This window comes from Petaurus breviceps, unplaced genomic scaffold, assembly GCF_028583685.1.
Source record: "Petaurus breviceps papuanus isolate PSGF00001 unplaced genomic scaffold, PetGlider_PUasm1.0 182, whole genome shotgun sequence".
Classification (NCBI taxonomy): domain Eukaryota; kingdom Metazoa; phylum Chordata; class Mammalia; order Diprotodontia; family Petauridae; genus Petaurus; species Petaurus breviceps.
Window position 1 is genome coordinate 2,242,477 of NW_027185786.1, and position 19,353 is coordinate 2,261,829.

The following is a 19,353-nucleotide window of genomic DNA, read 5'->3' on the forward strand; positions in this document are numbered from 1 at the left end:
TTCTTTCTTTCTTTCTTTCTTTCTTTCTTTCTTTCTTTCTTTCTTTCCCTTCCTTCCTTCCTTCCTTCCTTCCTTCCTTCCTTCCTTCCTTCCTTCCTTCCTTCCTTCCTTCCTTCCTTCCTTCCTTTCTTCCTTCCTTTCTCTTTTTTGGACGGGGAAAGGCAGGGCAATTGGGGTTAAGTGACTTGCCCAAAGTCACACAGCTAGTACGTGTTAAACATCTGAGGTCGAATTTGAACTCTGGTCCTCCTGACTCCAGGGTCTGTGCTCTATTCACTGTGCCACCTAATCGCCCATAGTTTTCTCTTTTCAAGGATAAACCTTCCAAGTTTATTCAATGATCCTGGAATGACATGGACTCTAGCCCCCCCACTCCCAATCTTAGATGGTCTTAGCTTTTCAATGACTTTTCTGAAATAGCACTCCATTTGGGAACCTCAGGTTGGAAAGAAGGGACAGAGTTCCCCTGGGATTCTGAATAGGGATAGAGACCCTTTCAAAACTTCATAGAGTAATAGAGTGGCAGAGAGGGCAAGGGTTTTAGTGTCCCTTATTTTATTGATCAGGAAGCTGTGAGGCAGTCAGGTGAATGGACAGAGGACTCACCCTGGAATCAAGAAGACTGCAGTTCAGAGCTGGACTCAGTCATTAAACATGTATTGAACACCTCGTATGCTTAGGCATTGTGCTAAGCCCCAGGGATACAAAAGAAGAAAAAGGCAATTCCTCCCCTCCAGGAGCTCACAGTCTTATGGACACAGACACTTCCTGGGAGCTGTGTGACCCTGGTTGTGACTAACCTCTTAGCCTCATTTTCTCCATTTGTAAAATGGCAGAGTTGACCTCCTTGACCTCTACTGTCCCTTTCAGCCCTAAGTCTGTGATCCAATGATTGTGTCAGCAGTGTAACAAGCTAAAAGCTACTTGCCCATTGTCCTACGTCAAGTTAGCAGTCAATACGAGAGCTCAGGCTTCTGGACTGCCAGCACCCTCATGCCCCACGCGCCCCCCACCTTCAGCCACTGCTCTCTGTCAACCAGGCAACTTGGCAAGTCTCTGAGGAGAACATTTGTACCAATGTGGTAACAATGAAAATGGGCTTTCACTCCAGAACCTTGGTTTTCCAATGTTGTTCAGTCATTTCACTTGTGCCCAGCTCTTCATGACCCCATTTGGAGTTTTCTTGGTAGAGATACTGGAGGGGTTTGCCATCTTCTTCTCCATCTCAATTTACAGATGAAGAAACTGAGGCAAACAGGGTGAAGTGACTTGCTCAAGGTCACACAGCTAGTAAGTTTCTGAGACTGGATTTGAACTCAGGTTTTCCTGACTCTAAGCTCAGTGCTCTGTTCACAGCACCACTTAGCTGCACTGCACCCCCACCCCAGTCTTCTAATATCCAGGAACAGGTAGGGCCAGAGGAACCATAGCCCTTGAGTACTCAGATGGAGAGTTCTTTCAGGAGAGTCAGGGAAGAGCAGAGCCTGGGCAAAGGGGACTTAAGAGTGATAGGGATCCCTGGGACTGGACAGAGGTGCCTCCGCCCCGTGAGCTTAGGCAGGGTCGCAGAGGCTGGAGGGATGATATCTGAACCCCAACATCCTTCAGGTGATGGCAAACCAGGGATATGTCCCATGGACCACTTTAGATGCCCACGGAAGCTGCCTGGAGAGTGTGCTACGGATCATCAGTGCGGTGGGGTGACGAAATGCTGCTTTGTTAGTTGTCGGTTCAGATGCCTGAATCCTGGAGAAGGTAGGATTCTTCCTCCCTGTCCAAGGCCCAGACTGAGAGCACAATGGTAAAGAACTTAGGAATGCTAGCAATTCTTATCACTTAGCTAGCTTCCCCTCCCCTTTCTCTTTTCCCACCCTTGAGTCCTCCTCTTTCTGCCCAAATCTTGGACTTCTCTTCCTCCCTCTTTCCTGGACTTGGGTAAGAATGTCAGGGGTCTTAGGCCAATCCAGTTTTCTGGGGTAGGGGGAAAACTCAGCCCCATGCCAAGTTAGGGTTTAAAAACCTGTGGCAATACCAAATGGGGCTATGGGGACACTCTCAAGTGGGGTCCTGAGACAACTAAAGTCCCGAGGTCTTTGAGGAGATGAAATTCAGCTGGTGGGGAGAAGAGAGTACATTCGAGCTGGAGAGGCTTCTGGGGCTTAATTAATCTAATGAAGCTGAGGGCTGAGGGCTCTGGGTGAAACTGGGAAATCAAAGAGAAGTTGGGACATTGGGGGAGATGGCTGGGTGGAAGGAGGACATTGTATCTGGAGGGAGAGGGAGGGGAAGGGGGTGACTGGGAGAATGAATCTGTGGGAGGGAGATGTTACTTGACTTAGGGGATCAGAGAAGGGGTGAAAGTCAGGTTTGGAAAGTGAGCAAGTAAGTGAGAACCTGATTGGAGAGATTGGGGGAGGGATAGTGCTTAGAGGACTGGGTTGGGGACATTCGAGGGACTGCCCACACTGGAACATGGGCAGTTTTCAGAAGCACATCCAGAGACTCAGAATCCCATTTGCCCTTATCTTGTTCAGTCCAACTGACCAGACTCAGACTCTGTGAAGAAATACCCCCACTACCATACTGCAAGCTGACCTGTTATAACGACAAAGATTGCCATAATCAGAAAAGATGTTGTAATTCCCACTGCGGAGACATCTGCTTCCTGCCTCAGGAGCCCCAGACCCCTCCTGGTCCATGAGTAGTTACTGGTCTTTGTCCATCTTTGTAGTCCCAGCACTTAGCCCAATGCCTGGCATACAGAAGGCACTTAATAAATGCTTATTGACTGACTGATGATCGTTGTATTTGCTGCTGAATATTTGGGGGGGATCTGGATAGTATGAAAATAGATCAAAAGGGTCTAGGTCATCCTCCAAATAAACCTCACACCAGTCTGAGCCCCTACGGTTCTTTCACTCCTTTGGCGTATAGGTTGGACTAGAAGGCCCCTTCCTATTCGCAGATTCTTTGATTCTGTGACTTCAAGGTTTTATCTGCCATTTTCTGCTCTCATCAGCTTGACTCACTGTTGTTCTGTCCACCATCCCCCCTCCTACTTCCTAAGTCTTTCAAGTCACAGACATTGTCCCCTTCTCCCTACCCAAATCTCATTCCTGCACTCAACCAAAATTATAGGAAATCACCACTGGTCTAGTTCCCTAGCCGCTGGAGGTAAAGGTAGGGCCCCCACCTCCCAGGCTCCATCTCATTCCCCCGATTTTCTCTTCTTCCCCTCCTCTAAACTCACAGGATTGAAAGCGATCACCCAACTCCCACCTCTTACAGATTCAGAAGTGAGTCCCCTAGAGATGAAGGGACTTGCAGTAAAAGGATCATGGATTATAGAACTAGAAAAAACCATAGATGTGATCTGAGGAAGGTGGCATGTGCCAGATTACCGCCATCACCTCGATCACCAGCCCAGGGCCCACAGCCATCATTGAGAGCAGCGGTCACTGCAGAGAAGGGGTCAGCCTTCTCACCATCACGAACACCAACTGCTGACCGCCTTTCATGAACAAGCAGTCAAGCCCAAGAACCCTGGCAGTGGGGGCATCCCCCAGGCCACACATCCTGCTTTCATTTTTGCCCTCATTCAGGGCAGCAAACCCCATGGGGGCATGGACTGGCAATGGTTTCTGAGGGTGCTGTAGCAATTACTGAAGATGAGAAAACTTGCCACCAAAGTCTTTGGCACTGGAGTGGTTCAGCATCAGAAGCTGATTTCATTTGACCAGTGGAAATGACATCAATAAAAGAGCTGCCTGACTATCTGCTTTGCTGCTGTACCCTCAGGACCACGGGACCTTTCCATCAGACCTGGAGCTGAAGCCTTCTGTGTGTGTTAGGTTGTGCTCTCCTGTCTCATTCTTCTAGAGGTTAGCACAGATGAGGAAACGGGGCCCCAAGACTGTCCGATGATGAAAGTTCATATGATCATTGCTTTAGACCCAGAAGGAGTTATTAAAAGTCATCTAGTTTAACTCTCCAATATTACGGATTTGGTAGCTGAGTCCCAGAGAAGCAGAATAATCTAGAATCATAATGTAGTAGTTCCTCTAAGCTCACTCTTTCTAGCAGGCAATGTCTTCAGAGGGGAGAGTAATACTTCTACCCTTAAGGTTCTAGAGATAGTCATAAGGGTTTGTAGTTTTTCTACCATTCTTCACAAGCCCCCATCTTGTGTAGGGATCACACTCTCACCCCACTTTGGGCAGCAGGTGCGAATTTAAGTACAAAGTTTGCCGGGGACATGAACAGAAGGCACCTCCATATTCCTGGCCCCAAAGTTCTTTCCTCCTTTCATGGAATCCTCATGAAGCTCCCGTTGGGTGTAGCTCTCTGGGGGGCTGGGTTGATGGGTACCTTTCTAGTCTGTCATGAGGGGTCACAATCCTTGAATCCGACACTGTCCTTGTGGAACTGTCTGTCTCTCCATTTCCAGCAGCAGCAGAGTTAATGGTTCTTTAACTCTAAATTGGGAACTCTTGGTCATATCAACTCTCTCTGAAGCCCTCTCTCCCAATCCTACCTCCTTTTATACCCTTTCACCAGGCCCGTGACCTCAGCATTCAGTATTTCTTATGGAATTTACCAAGATCACTCAGTGGCAGAGCAAGGACCAAAGGTAGGCTCTCCTGCTTCCCACCCAGCTGTCTTGTCACCATACCATGTCCAAGGGGGTGGTGCCTGGGAGAGATGTGGAGGTCATCCTTCAATGACTTTCCTGGAACTCAGAAGCTGTAGGATGGGATCAGAAAGGAGCTTTAAGGAATCCCTTAGAGGAATAATTGCCCCTAGAGGGGTTTCTGGCCTGGAAGGAGGCACAAGGAGGAGCCAGCCTTGCTTGAGGCAAAGCACGACAAGCTACAGAGTTCTGGCTTCTGGGGAAATGGGCAATAGAGTCATCAGGGAGAAAAATTCCAGGCACTCTGAGAATAGTGAGTCCTTGCCCCTGGGCAGCACCACAAGGCTCAGTGACCTGAGAACCCTCCTAGTCCCCTGTCCTTCTTTCTTTTTCAGCTGATGATAGTAAGAGGAACAAAGTGGGACGCAGAAGAATTCATGGGCAATCTACTTCAACCGAAGATTCATAGCCACCTGGATGGCTGATCATTTGGAGTTTGCTGGAATACTTCCTGTGACAGGGAATTTACTTTCTCTAGAAGCAGTCCATTCTCCTCTCAGTTTGCTCAAATTGTTAGGAAGCTTTCCCTTGCATAGAGCTGAAACCTGATTCTCTGAAACTTCTATCCATAGCTTTTAGTTTTATTCTCTAGTGCCAAGAACACAATGAATCCCTCTTCTGCAAAGCGATCCATCAGCCTCTGAAGACAGCTATTATGCCCCCACAACTACCCTGAAATCTCTTCTCCAGGCTCAATATCTCCACTTTCTTTAGCCAGTACATGGTTTCAAGTGCCCTCACCATTCTGGTAGCCTTCTTCTGGACACATTCCAGCTGGTCAACATCTTTCCTAAACCAGGTCCCCAGAATTATGTGTGTAGTTCCCTGAGTATGTATGCAGTTAATTTTTCTTTGAACTCACATTGGATTTTATATTTACCCCTATTCAATTTTCTCTTAGGTTCAGTCTTAGAATATTTTCCATTTTAGACTCAGTCTCTTCAACCTTTTTTATTTTGATCACTGCAATGCCCATATCTAAGGGTATGGAAATCCCCCAAACACTTCCCATTGGTTTTTCTTCTCCTTCCCTCCCCTCTCTTTTCCTCTCCTCTCTTGTCCTACTCTCCCCTCCCCGCTCTTTACTCCACATTTTAAGAAGAATGCTGATAAGTTGGAGGGCAAGAAGTGGGACTAGGATTATAAAAAGCAAATTGAAGCTTAGTGTAAGGATACATTTTTTTCTTTTTGAAAGGGGGTAGGGCAGGGCAGTTGGGGTTAAGTGACTTGCCCAAGGTGACATGGCTAATAAGTGTTAAGTGTCTGAAGCCAGATTTGAACTCAGGTCCTTCTGACTCCAGGGTCAGTGTTCTATTCACTGTACCACCTAACTGCCCCAAGGATACATTTTCTAACCAATAGAGCTGTCCCCAAATGAACTGGGTTCCCCTAGGAGGTAGTGGATTTCCTTTCACTGGAGGTCATCTTTAAGGGCCCTATGTGTCTTCCAGCTCTGACCTGCTCTGAGTCCATGAACCTCTGAATCTGAGGCTACCAGCAGAGCCCTGGTCCAGGGGACATTATTTAGTCTGACTCACTTCAATAAACTTCCATTAAATATTCACTACCTGCTTAGCACCTTTGTGTTGGGGGGGAGCATTCTGTAACACAAAGGTGAAAATATCAGTAGTGGGATGCATGTATTTAAAGCTGTGTCTGGAGTGGTTCCCCAGCACACACTGGGGAACTGCCTACTACCGTCAAACCTCCCATTTGGCTAATATTTCCCTGGGGCTGAATCACCCAGCATAATTCCTTCATTGTACACCATAAGGCTCCAGTCAGGTACAAAGAATAGTTGTGCTCATGATTTCAGGAACCACTGGTCTCATTGCTGGGAATGCACTCTCCACTGATGCTCTGCCATTTTATAGTAGTTAGTTGTTCTATGAGATGCTGTGACCAATGAAATAAAAATATAATCCTCTAGTTGCTGAAGTCATAGTGATGAGACTCTCAGAGTTTATTCCCAATGCTTAGTAGAGTTCTGGCAAATAGTGGGTGATTAATAAATGCTTGTTCAATCACTGACTAATTTATTCAGGAAGGCCTGCAGATAATAGCAGGAAAGCAGCTTGTCATTGGTAGAATCCATCAGGGCTCGTCCTCCATTGACATAGACATCCCACTCTGCATCACACCTAATTTTTACCTGTTTTCAAAGTCCAATTCCAATGGCCCGTCCTACTGGAACCCACCGGTCAGTAGTGACACTTCCCCACTTTGGATCTCACACTTTTTTGTACCCCTCTAATGGACTTACTTATCATGTAATTGTAATCCAAGCCCCAAAGACCAGAGTGATGGGAATCTTCTTATTGCTGGATGTCCGTGCCCCATATCTGTGTGACGGGCAAGGAAGAGTTTATGAAGAATGAGAGGAGAGAGATTCAGTTCCTTCCGACTTCTCTTTGAGCTCTTCTGAATTCCAACTTCAAGAGGGAAGATGAACAAGATCAGTGCCACTTCAGGTTTCTGAAGAGAGAAAAAGACACTGGCAAGAAGAAGCCCTGACAGCAGTCTCCATCAGGTCCCTATCCCAGTTTGCTACATTTACAGACTTCAGGAAGTTTTCCCTTTGAGTGAGATCTAGGACTCTCTTGTTTGAGCTAAGTTAACTTTCTCCCAGGGGTGGGGATCCTTTCCTCTGTATTATCTGCTAAACGTTCTCATATGTATACTTTCTCTGATTTCTGTTTGGCTATTAACTTTGATAAGTGGGTTTCTTTGCTATTTGCCATGTGTGTTCTGAAGACCCAAGAAAGAATATTCTGGCCACTAGGGTTCTTGGTACTGTCAAATAGTTCAACATCAGGAATGGATGTAATTTTATTCATGGAAAAGACTTTTTTTAAAAGACACATTACAAACTGTTTTGTTGCCATACTCTAAGGATAGAAGGACTTTTCCTGACTTACAGCAGAAACCTTCTATATGTATGATTTCCACCATTAAAATGTGAACTTTTGGGGAGCAGGGAGACACTTCCTTTTCTATTTGTACGCCTAGAATTTAGCATATTATTTTGCTCATAATAAGGGCTCAATAAATTCATTTCATTCATTCATTTATCCAACCATTTATTCATTTCTTAGTTGCCATGTCATTCTGTCCTCTTAAGAACCCTGGAAAGGATTATGAACAGGAATGATAATGCTCTGGAGTGAAGAGATGGTCAATTGGTGCTTCAAAGCCACAGAATTAGTAAGTGATTCCTTGGTTTGACTTGCCCTGACTGTGTGACCCCTTCAGGATGTGGTGCAGGGCTATTTATGGAGTAGTTTATTGATGAAATGTTTTTGTGGTTGACTGATTAAATGATTTAGTTGAATCTGTATAAGTGGTATAACCTGCAACTAGATGGTGGGCTTCACAAGAGTGAGAACCAGGTCTTATCAAAATTTTGTATCTTTCTCAGCTCATAGTAGGCACTTAAGAAATATTAGCTGAATTGAATTAAGAATAAAGGGTATTCTCTAGAGAGGTCTCTGTGAAGTATCCCATATGGGCTAGAATCATAACTAGAGTAGAATTAGAATTATTCCTTTCACTAACATTTCCTTCAAGATCCTACCCTGGGATTGAAACTGCCATCACTGAGGTCACTCCTGTGGTGGTGTATTAGCAACCACACGAACACACAGAGTGGGCTGCTAGCACAGGTTCTTTGATCTGCTTTTCTAAAGGAAAGACAGCTTCAATGGCATCAACAATCTTACTTTAATTACAGATAAGTAGAAAGAATTGAGTATCCAAGAAAGAATTTAATAGACAGGGCTCCAACTATCTAAACAGAATAATACAACCACCTACATACACTTGGATAGCACCCACATCTGAATAGTCTGGGCGGCTCTTAACAAACAGCTACTCAAAGTCTGGTTTAGGGAATCAAAAGGTCCTTCTCATAAGTGAGCCCCCAAAGCAAAATGCCAACCTTCCAGAATATATAACAAAGACGAGGCGCCTGATTGACTCAGAACCAGAAGGCACAAAACCTACTGACTCAGCACAACTGTGAATTATCAGGGTTCAAAGGAGCTTAATCCTTCAGATGTTTGCAATTTAACCTGAGCCTGGGGAAACTGAACTCCAAAAAGAAAACAACAAAATTCCCTCCTTGCTTGCATTTAAAGGTGGTAAGGCTGCTCCTAGAAGGTTACTTTACCAGGTAACAGATCAGCAGTAGGGTATGATGCCTTACATGTAGATGCCTGGCACAGAATAAATGCTTAATGCTTATTTATTCATTAGGAAGAGAAGGCAAATGTTGGTGGATGTCTGTCAAAGGCTATTCTCTGACCCGGTCCATACATGGGAAGACTCTCTGGTCCAGGATTTCTCCCAAGACAGCTCCCTGTGAAGGCTATATTATGTCTTCAGATTGGGTCACTATCTCTTCCTGACTTGCAGGAGTTTAGGATCTGATAACTGAGCAGCGATAGATGCACGCAAGGGAACAAGGACATTAAACCATACAGATGTGTGTAAATGAACAAGGACATTAAACATTTTCTCATGGGAACCTTAGAGATAATTGCTTTACATTCATTATATAAACCCTGCCCTCTGATCAATAAATCAGAACTGCTATGACAGATCCCACCTGGCTCGTGTCCATCATTCCACACTCTTGGTTCAGCCTGTGCCCATTTTGATGCAGGCATCAGATGTCAGTAAAGAATGGGGCATAATCCTCACAGAGAAAGAATTGGCTGCTCCCTAAGGGATAGACCAGGTTGCATCAAGACTAAGTTTTCCAGCCTGGATACCTTCAAGTGCTCACAAAGTAAAATTTACTTAATGAGATTTCTGGGCAGGAAAAATCAACTAGTAAAATTGCTGCCCTATTTAGAAAATTGCAGAGATAGAGTATTCTTCTGAGGTGGCCCAATGGATATAGTGCAAACCTGGAGTCAGGAAGACTCATATTCCTGAGTTTAAATCTGGTCTCAGACACTTACTAGCTGTATGACCCTAGACAAATCACTTAACCCTATTTGCCTCAGTTTCCTCATTTGTAAAATGATCTGGAGAAGGAAATCTAAACCACTGCAGTATCTTTACCAAGAAAACCCAAATGGGGTCATAAGGAGTTGGACATATTTAAAAAACAACTGAATATTCTTGGTCAAATCCACTATCAATAGGGGATCTAGTCAGTCTATTCTTCTAAGAGGTAGTGTTTTGGCTGTCTCCTTGCCAATTGAAGAAAATTCCTTTAAAAAACAAACTATTAAACCTGGTTTTAACTTTGTGAAAATAGCTGGGCTGGGTTAACTTCTGACCTAGATATCCTTGACTAGGGGAAGGATCTTTTGAAAATGAAATAATTGCTTTCCCTTAAGAGTAAGCCTCATACCCAAATCAGTTCTCCGGAGTGTCTGTAACTATTGCAACTCTAATGCTAAACTCACTTTCCTCCAAGGTGAGGCTTGCTTCTTAAGGATGATTGAGTTAAGGACTTACTGAATGATATCTTTTGCTGAAAACTATGTGGCCACTTGGGTGAAAACTATGTGGCTACTGTAGTAATGAGTTGTTATGTTATAACATTGTGAATGCTGTACTTTGGTTTCTGTGATTGTTTTGCTTTAGTTTACTGTTGAATAAATAGAGAGTTCACTATACTATGTAAACAGGAATTTAAAGCTGTTCACAGCAGCAGTCCTCTGGAAAGCTGTTTGTGCTTGGCTTTATACCCTATGAATAAGGTGGGACTCTGTTGCATGATTGGCTGTTCTAAAAGGTATCTTTCACCTGAAATTAAACAGTTAAGGGAGTTTTCTCCTGGTATATCTATTATAGATCAGTTTGTAACTTTAGGCTGAGACCTGTCCCGTCTCCTCCCCCACCTACTAAGAAGGTAAACAATATGATATCAGTTATACATGTGAAATTATGCAAAACATCTTTCCATATTAGCCATATTTCAAAAAAGCAAGAAAAATGAAGTGAGAAAATTATTCTTTAATCTGCATTCAGAGTTCAGAGAACTGATGTTCTTTCTCTGGAGATAGGTAACATTTTTTTTTTCCATCATGAATCCTTTGGAATTGTCTTAGATAATGGTATTAATCAGAGCAGCCAAGTCTTTCACAATTGATCAACATCACAACATTGCTGTCACTGTGAACAATGATTAGAATAGTATTTTAAGTGCATAAAACAAAACTGATAGGATTATAGAAGAAATCAAAGGTTAATTAAAATTAATATGCAATTTTTTCTCATCCAAGTTTATGGACCCCCTGAAGTCAATTCAGAGATCCTTGCAGGGTACCTCTGAGCCCCAGATTAAGAACTGCTTAAGTAGATGGAGAGGAGAGAAGGGAGAAAAGAAACAGGTAGAGAAATAAATAGGAAGGAAGGAAGAGAAATTAGAAGAAAGAACGCGAAGAAGTAAAAGGAGGGAGAAGAGGGAAGAATGGGAGCAGGAGCAGAGGAAAAGAGGAGTGGAACAGGAGACCTGTGAGGAGTTTTAGGATAACCTTGGGTGGTTAGAGGGCTGGCCTGCCAGAGATGATGGAAGCCAAGTCTTAGCTTAAGGTCTGAGGGCTGTGGGGGTCACCAAAAGGGTTTAGCACACAGAAAAGGTCAGGAACTCCTGGAGAAAAGAGAACACTGGATTTAGAATCAGAGGACCTGGAACTGAATCTTGACTCCATTATTTATTAGGTATGTGAATTGGGACAAGTCACTTGATGTCTCTGGGCCCCTTTTTTCTCATCTGTAAAATCACTGAGTCTTTGAGGGGTGCCCTAAAATCCAGCACTCCAACATCTATCTGATTCTCCCATTCTGCTTCTATTCCATGGTCATCCCCTTAGTTCTCCTCTTGAAGATTTTAAGGAATGTTTTTGCAGCATAGTATAGTAGAAAGAGATTTTTACTGTGAGTTGGAAGTTTAAATTCAACTCTTGACTTTGCCACTGTCTCCATGGCCCCTGACTTATCACCTTCTCCCTGCAAGGTCTCGGTTTCCCACCTTTCTGGAGGAGGGTTTAACAAGGTTCTCTCAGATCTCCTCCGGTCCCATCCTTCTCTTTATTCTAAAGTCCTTCAAGATCAGGTATTTGGGATTCTTTGAGTCTAAATTAACAGAAGGGTTTAAATCCAAGTGTCTCATGTGTATGTAAGAATGTTTTTTTTTAAGTTTGGGAAGATGCTGAGCTTGGTGGGTCACATCTGTAATATCTGCTACCTGTGAGGCTGAGGCTGGTGGATTGTTTGAATTCAGGGTTCTCAGGTATAGCTGACTGAGGGTCCAAACTAAGTCCATTCAGTTTGGCACCAATATGATGGGCCCCTAGGAGTGGGGTTTGTGGAGGGAGGGCAACAGGCTGCCTGAAGGGAGTGGCTAAGGTTAGGAATAAAAGAGATCATCCTGAGCAAAATAGGTAGGCCTAGTTTCCTGCCTCCCCCCCCAAAAAGCATAGGAAAATATCTGAAGTGTTGTAGAAAGAAGAGAGGAGGACCACATTAGTAATATACACATAGCCTATAATTGAGTAGGAGAGTTAGGTGGGACCGTGGACAGAGTGCCAAATCTCAAGTCAGGGAGACTCATTTTCCTGAATTCAAATCTGACCTCAGACACTTACTAGCTGTGTGACCCTGAGCAAGTCACTTAACCCTGTTTGCCTCAGTTTACTCATCTGTAAAATCAGCTGGAGAAGGGAATGGCAAAGCACTCCACTATCTCTGCCAAGAAAACCCCAAATGGGATCATGAATTGTCAGATACAACTGAATAATGCAACAGCAACGAAGCCTTAAATGTTGTCAGTCTAGGGACCTAATTGGTTCAGAAGCAAAAGCCACTTTCCTAGCCACTGTCTCTTAAGGGGGAGGGAAGAGGATACCCCAGCTTATGCCTGCAACTTTGACTCCTTTCCATTAAATGCTATTTACACAAAAGACCACCACAGATAATAAATAAACCCATTTGTCGGCGCAAACAGCAAAAAGAAGCCACAGTAGTTATAAAGAAAATATGTAAGTAAATGAACTCAGATGACAGCATGTTGAGATTTTGCTCAATCAAGAGAAAGGTCCTAACATTACCCAAGGGGACATTTCTGTAGGCAGGCAGGCTGGAGTTAAGAACATATTTAGGACCTTCAAGATTCTCTTTCTCTTCCCAAAGAGATTCTAAAACCACGATTGTCTCTCTTGAAGCATCATACCCCTGAGCTGGGATTTTAAAATCTGGCCGGACAGGATGAGGCCAAAGGGAATGAAGGCTGGTCAGCTTGGGATGCTGCCCAAACTGGAGCACCACAGTAATGGGAGAAGGGGGCGAGTATTGAGAGGGCTATTCCAGCATGAGAAGGCCCCAGAAATGGCTGGATGCTCTAGAGTGAGGTGTTCCCAGGAATTGAGGGAAGAGCTGAGCAAAGCCAGGACTGGGAGAAAAGGGGTGTGTATGGGGAAGATTGTTTCTCTGTGCTGGTATATAACATGTAATTAGATGAATGAAGCTAGAGTTTATACAGATGGGTTCCCTTTTGGATTCCTTTAGGGGTGGCCACATTACTGCTCCTGTACCTCCTTCCCCTTTCTACCAGCTTACTGGGGGATGAGGATCTTATAAGGCTAGGGACCCTTCTTAGACACCTCATCTATTATCTCTATAGCTACATGTATATATGTGAAAACCACCACCCATGGAAATACTCATCTGACAAACAGAGCTCTTTTCTTATCATACGTGAAATTCCTATCATCTTTTCTCTCCCCCCCTGTGACTGAGAAAGAAGGACCACAGAGGGTGTATGGCAGGATTCCTTAGAAAGGGTGAGGTTTCCCTGGAAACTCTTGTTTGTAGATAATGTGCTGTTTACCTCAAACCCTGGAAGTCTCCTAGATGAGAGCTATCACAATTAAAAAAGTGTTTGGCCTACCCATTCACCCAGAATAAACAAAGTGGATGAAGAATGTTTATTGATTAGATTATATAACATGTAATTAGATGAATGAACCTAGAGTTTATACAGTATTATCCCCAGACTCATGGTACCACCCCAAGGTTTGGACTTTTGAAAGGGAAACATACAAGGAACTGACAGGCAATCCTTCCCATTAGCTCTATGCCTTCCTAAGGCAAAACAGAAAGTCCGAAAATCTTGTTCCCCTTCCCTAATCATGGTTCCTTAACATTTCACCACCCAGTACCATAATCCATACATGAGTTCCTCTTCTTTCTCCAAGAGTCACACAACTCAGGATATTTCCTGTCTCTGGACAGAATGTGAAATTCCTAATTGTTAGAACTTGGGGGTAACTTCCCTTCACTCTAGGCTGCTACCCTACCAACACATTCTATTTTTTTCTGATTAGAAGGGATCGTGCTGCCTAGGAAATACCATTCAACCACCTATGCCCTTCTTCTAATTAGAGTTTGAGTGCCATTGTCAGGAAGTTCCCCTCCCGGGGCATGTGGGTGAACACCGCATCTACTTCTGCTGAAAAGCATCGGAATGGGGACTATGGGTGAGCACATGTCTGCCTTGCTACATGTATCTGCCAGCTGTTAACGATGGGGCTTGGAGTCAGGAAGAACTGGGTTTGAACCCCACTCAGATACCAGCTGTGGAACTCTAGGCAACTTATCGTCTGTGACACTCAATTTCAACATCTGTAAAACTGGAATTATAATCTCTGTAGCACTTGCCACAGAACATAGACCAGATGGGATAGCATGTGTAAGGTACATTGCAAACCTTAAAAAGTTAATTATTCAAATGTCAGTCTTTATTATTTCTTCGTTTTCGGAGGTCCAGGGCTCCTGTATTTCTAAGACCTGGTAAGGTTTCCCTAGGTGGCAGTATCCCCTGCTGGACACAGGCTTGCATGACAAAGCATGAACCTCCAGTGTCTGTACCTACTTTAGCAGGTAAGATGGGTGAATGGGGGTGGGAATGGGCAGATGAGCGGGAGAGAAAGAAGTTGGTGAGACTAATGAAGAATGAGAGACACGTGGTGCAGCACCTCCTGCATGTGCTTGCTCAGCTCCCCATATTTGATTTTCCCCTTGCAGACCCCTATATATCTGTACACTCCCTTTCCCCTCGTCCAGGGCACCCAGCTAGAAAGGGACTGAGCTCGAATGTGAACTCATGAAGACTCTATCCATTACAACACCAAGCTGCCTCTCTTCCCTGATAAGGTTACGGTAATTAAAATTCTATTGACCTTTTGCTGTTTATTTTTTGAAAAATAAATTCCCACCTTTCTGAGTTATTAAAAAACTAAATTAAAAACATTCCCTGGCACATCACTGAGTGGGAAGGAACCTCAGAAGTCATCCAGTCCAATGCCCTCCATTTGGAGATGAGGATGCTGAGACCCAGTTAAGCAACTTAAACAAGGCTATAAAGCTGTTAGGGGGCAGAGCTGAACCTAGGTCCTCTGAATTCAAGTCATGGTGTTCTTTCCACCATGACCCATTGTGTCTGATGTCCTCCTCTTAGAAAGAAGAAAAGTAAATTCAGAAAAATGGAATGAAGCCATTAGAGCCTTGCAGTCCCAATTCCAGGAACTACTTGAGGATAACTTCAAGCTCCCAGAACACATAGTCAGGTCTTCAGGGCCACCCATTTTCTCTTCTTTGCTGCTGTTTCTAACAGTTTCTGGGACCAATAGTGTTTTTTTTTTTCTTTTTTGGAGGAGGGAAGGCAGGGAAGTTGAGGTTATGTAACTTGCCCAAGGTCACATGGCTAAGTAAGTGTTAAGTGTCTGAGGGCAGAATTCAACTCAGGTCCTCTCGACTCCAGGGTCGGTGATCCATTCACTGAACCACCTAGCCACCTCCTCCTGGACCAATTTTGAGCTGTCTAAGAAACATAAGGGATTTTGTCCACCAGAGGGCAGCACTATCCTCTCTGGCTTTTTCCAGTTATGAGTCTCTGATGCTATAGATGGGATAGGCGAGCTTCTGCCTGGCAGAGAGGACAAAGGCAGGATCTCTTGGCTCTAGGGAGAGCTAGAGCTGCTGGTCTGGAGAGTAGAAGGCTCCTGCCTGCCCCACTCTGATCACTAAGACTCTCTGAAATGGCTTTAACACCATCTGGACCAAGGCCCTGGGTACTGTGCCTTGGACTGGGTCTCATGCAAATGGGGCCAACTGGCTTGGGGATGGTCTTCCCAACTGTTCATGCTGGGAGAGTGCTCAGAATCACAGTTTAGGAGTTTAGAAGGGACCTCAGCTGCAGTCTAGGTCAACCCACTCACCAAAGCAATTCTATCATCCCTGACAAATGGTCATTCTGGCCTCTGTTTGATAATCTCCAAGGACAGGGAACTCACCCCCTCTCCCAGCATCGATCATGGTTAGATAACTCTAATTGTTAGGAAAATTGTCTCCAAATCAGGCCTAAATTGACCCCTTTGTAACTTTCACCCATTGTTCCTCGAACCAAAGAGAATGAGTCTAATACCCCTTCCTTAAGAAGGACTCAATATTGAGGTAGCTATGTCATCACCCCTGAATGTTATTGTCTTTTGGGTCAACACACTGATTTCCCCCAGGTGGAGAAGGAACTCTTTCTCCCAATTAGCTTGCTTAATTTACCCTTTGCTGGCTCTTGCTTGGGTCCATCCCAATCTTCCCCCAACACTTCTCCCTACTCTCCAGCTTCTTCTTCCATCTCCTCCCTCTGCAGGAACTGATTACATGTAAATGTAATCTGCTGACCCTCTTTATGGCATCTCTTCCTCCTTGTACATCTGTGCCCCCCAGCCATCTGAACCACCTCTTTTCCCAGGCTTGCTCTGGGTCTTCTGCTCCAAGTGGACACCTGTTCACTCCTTGGTCAGTGCCTCTAATTTATCTTGTAGATGCTGCACGTCTTCCTAGACCTGTCCTTTGCTCCAGTTCTACCAGATGTTTTTTCAGACTGACCACCAGCATGTCTGTTTCTTCATCTGGGCTTGCCAGGTCTGTGCTTGCCCCCAGCTTCAGTGGTCACTACTTTTCCTAGTTCTTCTAATTACCATATAGCCAGGAGTCCCATCTAAAACCTGGGGGGGCGCAGCATGGAGGTGGAACTCCATGAAGTTGTCAATAGTGAATCAGTCAGACCCAATTAATCAGGTAAGACACTGTCCAAAATATTCTGGAGGCTGTTGGAGAGAGATGGCCAGTTGGCCAGCCTGGGACAGCGCTGTAGCTTATGGGGCACATTTCAGGGAGCAAGAAAGTCTACTCAGCTGGTTCTGGGAGCATCAGGGCTAGACTCAGGAAGCAGAGTGGGGTAGTTATTCTGCTGACCATTACTGCCCCTAATAGGGTCCTATGGATGGTTTCTCCGGCCAAGACCCCTATCTCTGTGTGGTAGTTGATGAAAGCAGTCTCTCATGACATTTCTGTCTAGCTGGGCAAGAGAAGCTAGTCTTTACCTTCGTGGGTATCTTTGAGAGCTAGGACAGAAAGTAGCAATGACGTTGGGACCCTGCACTTATATCGTAATTAAAGAAACTTCTTTAAACCTTCTTTATGGGGTTGGTGTGAGGACCAAATGAGATGATATTCACTTTATAAACATTAAAGTGCCATATAACTGTTAGCTACCATTATTACATAATGAGATTACTCCCCACATGCAGGATGGAAGTGTGGTTGTGTGCCTCAAAAGGAGGAAGAATAGATATCTCTAGAGTCTTCTCCCCCAACCGTTCTCCAAGGGAAACTTTGATTCCTGCTGTGATGGGAACCAGAAGGTTGGGACCAGTACCTTGGATACTGCTTTCCTGAGAGAGAGAGAGAGAGAGAGAGAGAGAGAGAGAGAGAGAGAGAGAGTGTACTGGACTAGAATTATATCCATCTGCTCTCTTAAATAAATCCAAGGGATGTAGTTTTCAGGCACAAGTTAAACTTCTTTATTTTTATTTTTTAAATGTTTTATCAAATGCTTTATTAACTTTGAGTTTAAATCATTTATTTCCACAAGATTTTGAGTTGCTAATTTTCTCCCCGTTTTTCCCCTTACCCACCACCCTAAAATAGCATCCCACTGGATATCCCCTCCTCCAATCTGTTCTCACCCATATCTTTTCCCATACCCCCTCCAACGTTCCAGTAGGGCACGGTGGATCTCTGTGCCCCACTGCCTGTATATCTTATTTCCCATTTACATGTAAAATAATATTAATAATAGTATATATAGTTTAAACACTTGATTTTAAAACTTTGAATTCCAGATTCATTCCCTTCCTCCCTTGTCACCCACCCTTACTGGGAAGATAAGCAATTCAATATAGGTTGTACATGTGTAGCTATCCATATGAGATATATTGTAAAAGACTGACTATATTTCCCTCCCTCCTATCCCACCTCCCGCTTGTTCTATTTTCTACTTTGATGCTGTCCCTTTTCAAAAATGGGTGCTTCCAACTTCCCTCCCCCCCAACCTGCCCTCCCTTCCATCATCCCCCCTCTCATCCCCTTTCCCCCTACTCTCCTGTAGGGTGAGATACCCTATTTAGTGTGTATGTCATTCCCTCTCAAATTCAATTAGAATAAGGTTGATCCATTCCTTTTTGCCTTCCTGTTCTTCCCCTCCATAGTAACCACTTTCCCTTACCTCTTCTATATGAGGTAGTTTACCCCAATCTGTCTCTCCCCATCTCCTCTCATATTATTCCTCTCTCACATCTTAATTTCACCTTTTAAGTATCATCCCTTCCTATTAAACTGGTCCTGTGGCCTCTACCTATGTATACCTGTACACACACACACACACACACACACACAAATATGTATATATATATATATATATATATATATATATATATATATATATACACATTCACATATGTATTCATACGCCCATATACCCTCCTATATAGACATATATATGTATATGTGTGTGTGTGTGTATACACACACACATTTCTATTCACTTCAATTATTCTCATACTGAGAAAAGTTTCATAAGTTACAATTATCGTTTTTCCATGTAGGAATGTTAATAGTTCAACTTTGATAAGTTCCTTATGATTTCTTTTCCCTGTTTACCTTCTCATGCTTCTCTTGCTTCTTGTATCTGAATGTCAAATTTTCTATTCAACTCTGGTTTTTTCAGCAAGAATGCTTGAAAGTCCTCTATTCCACTGAATGACCATATTTTCCCCTGAAACATGATACTCAGTTTTGCTGGGTAGGTGACTCTTGGTTTTAATCCCAGCTCCTTTGACCTCCAGAATATCATATTCCAAGCCCTTTGATCCCTCAGTGTAGAAGCTGCCAGATCCTGTGTTATCCTGATTGTGTTTCCACAATATTCAAATTGTTTCTTCCTCACTGCTTGTAATATTTTCTCCTTGATCTTGGAATTTTGGAACCTGGCTATAATATTTTTAGGAGTTTTCTTTTTGGGATCTTTTTCAGGAGGTAATGGGTGGATTCTTTCAACCTGTATTTTGCCCTCTGGTTCTAAAACATCAGGGCATTTTTCCTTGAGAATTTCTTGGAGGATGATTTCTAGGTTCTTTTTTTTTATCATGGCTTTCAGGTAGTCCAATAATTTTTAAATTATCTCTCCTGGATCTATTTTCCAGGTCAGTGGCTTTTCCAATGAGATATTTCATATTGCCTTCTATTTTTCATTTGTTTGGATCTGTTTAATAGTATCTTGATTTCTTATAAAGTCACCAGCTTCC

The 19,353-nt window shown here is 43.8% G+C and overlaps 2 protein-coding genes across 2 annotated transcripts in view; one reads left to right on the top strand and one right to left on the bottom strand.

Moving 5' to 3' along the window:
• LOC138160758 (WAP four-disulfide core domain protein 8-like) overlaps positions 1-3,617 on the bottom strand; it is a 30,421-nt gene extending 26,804 nt beyond the window's left edge. Inside the window, exon 1 of the mRNA XM_069087491.1 lies at positions 3,486-3,617. Coding sequence (XP_068943592.1) covers positions 3,486-3,617 — 132 coding nt within the window. The remainder of the gene's footprint in view (positions 1-3,485) is intronic.
• ADGRG1 (adhesion G protein-coupled receptor G1) overlaps positions 1-19,353 on the top strand; it is a 171,991-nt gene that overhangs the window by 7,302 nt on the left and 145,336 nt on the right. The window lies entirely within an intron of this gene.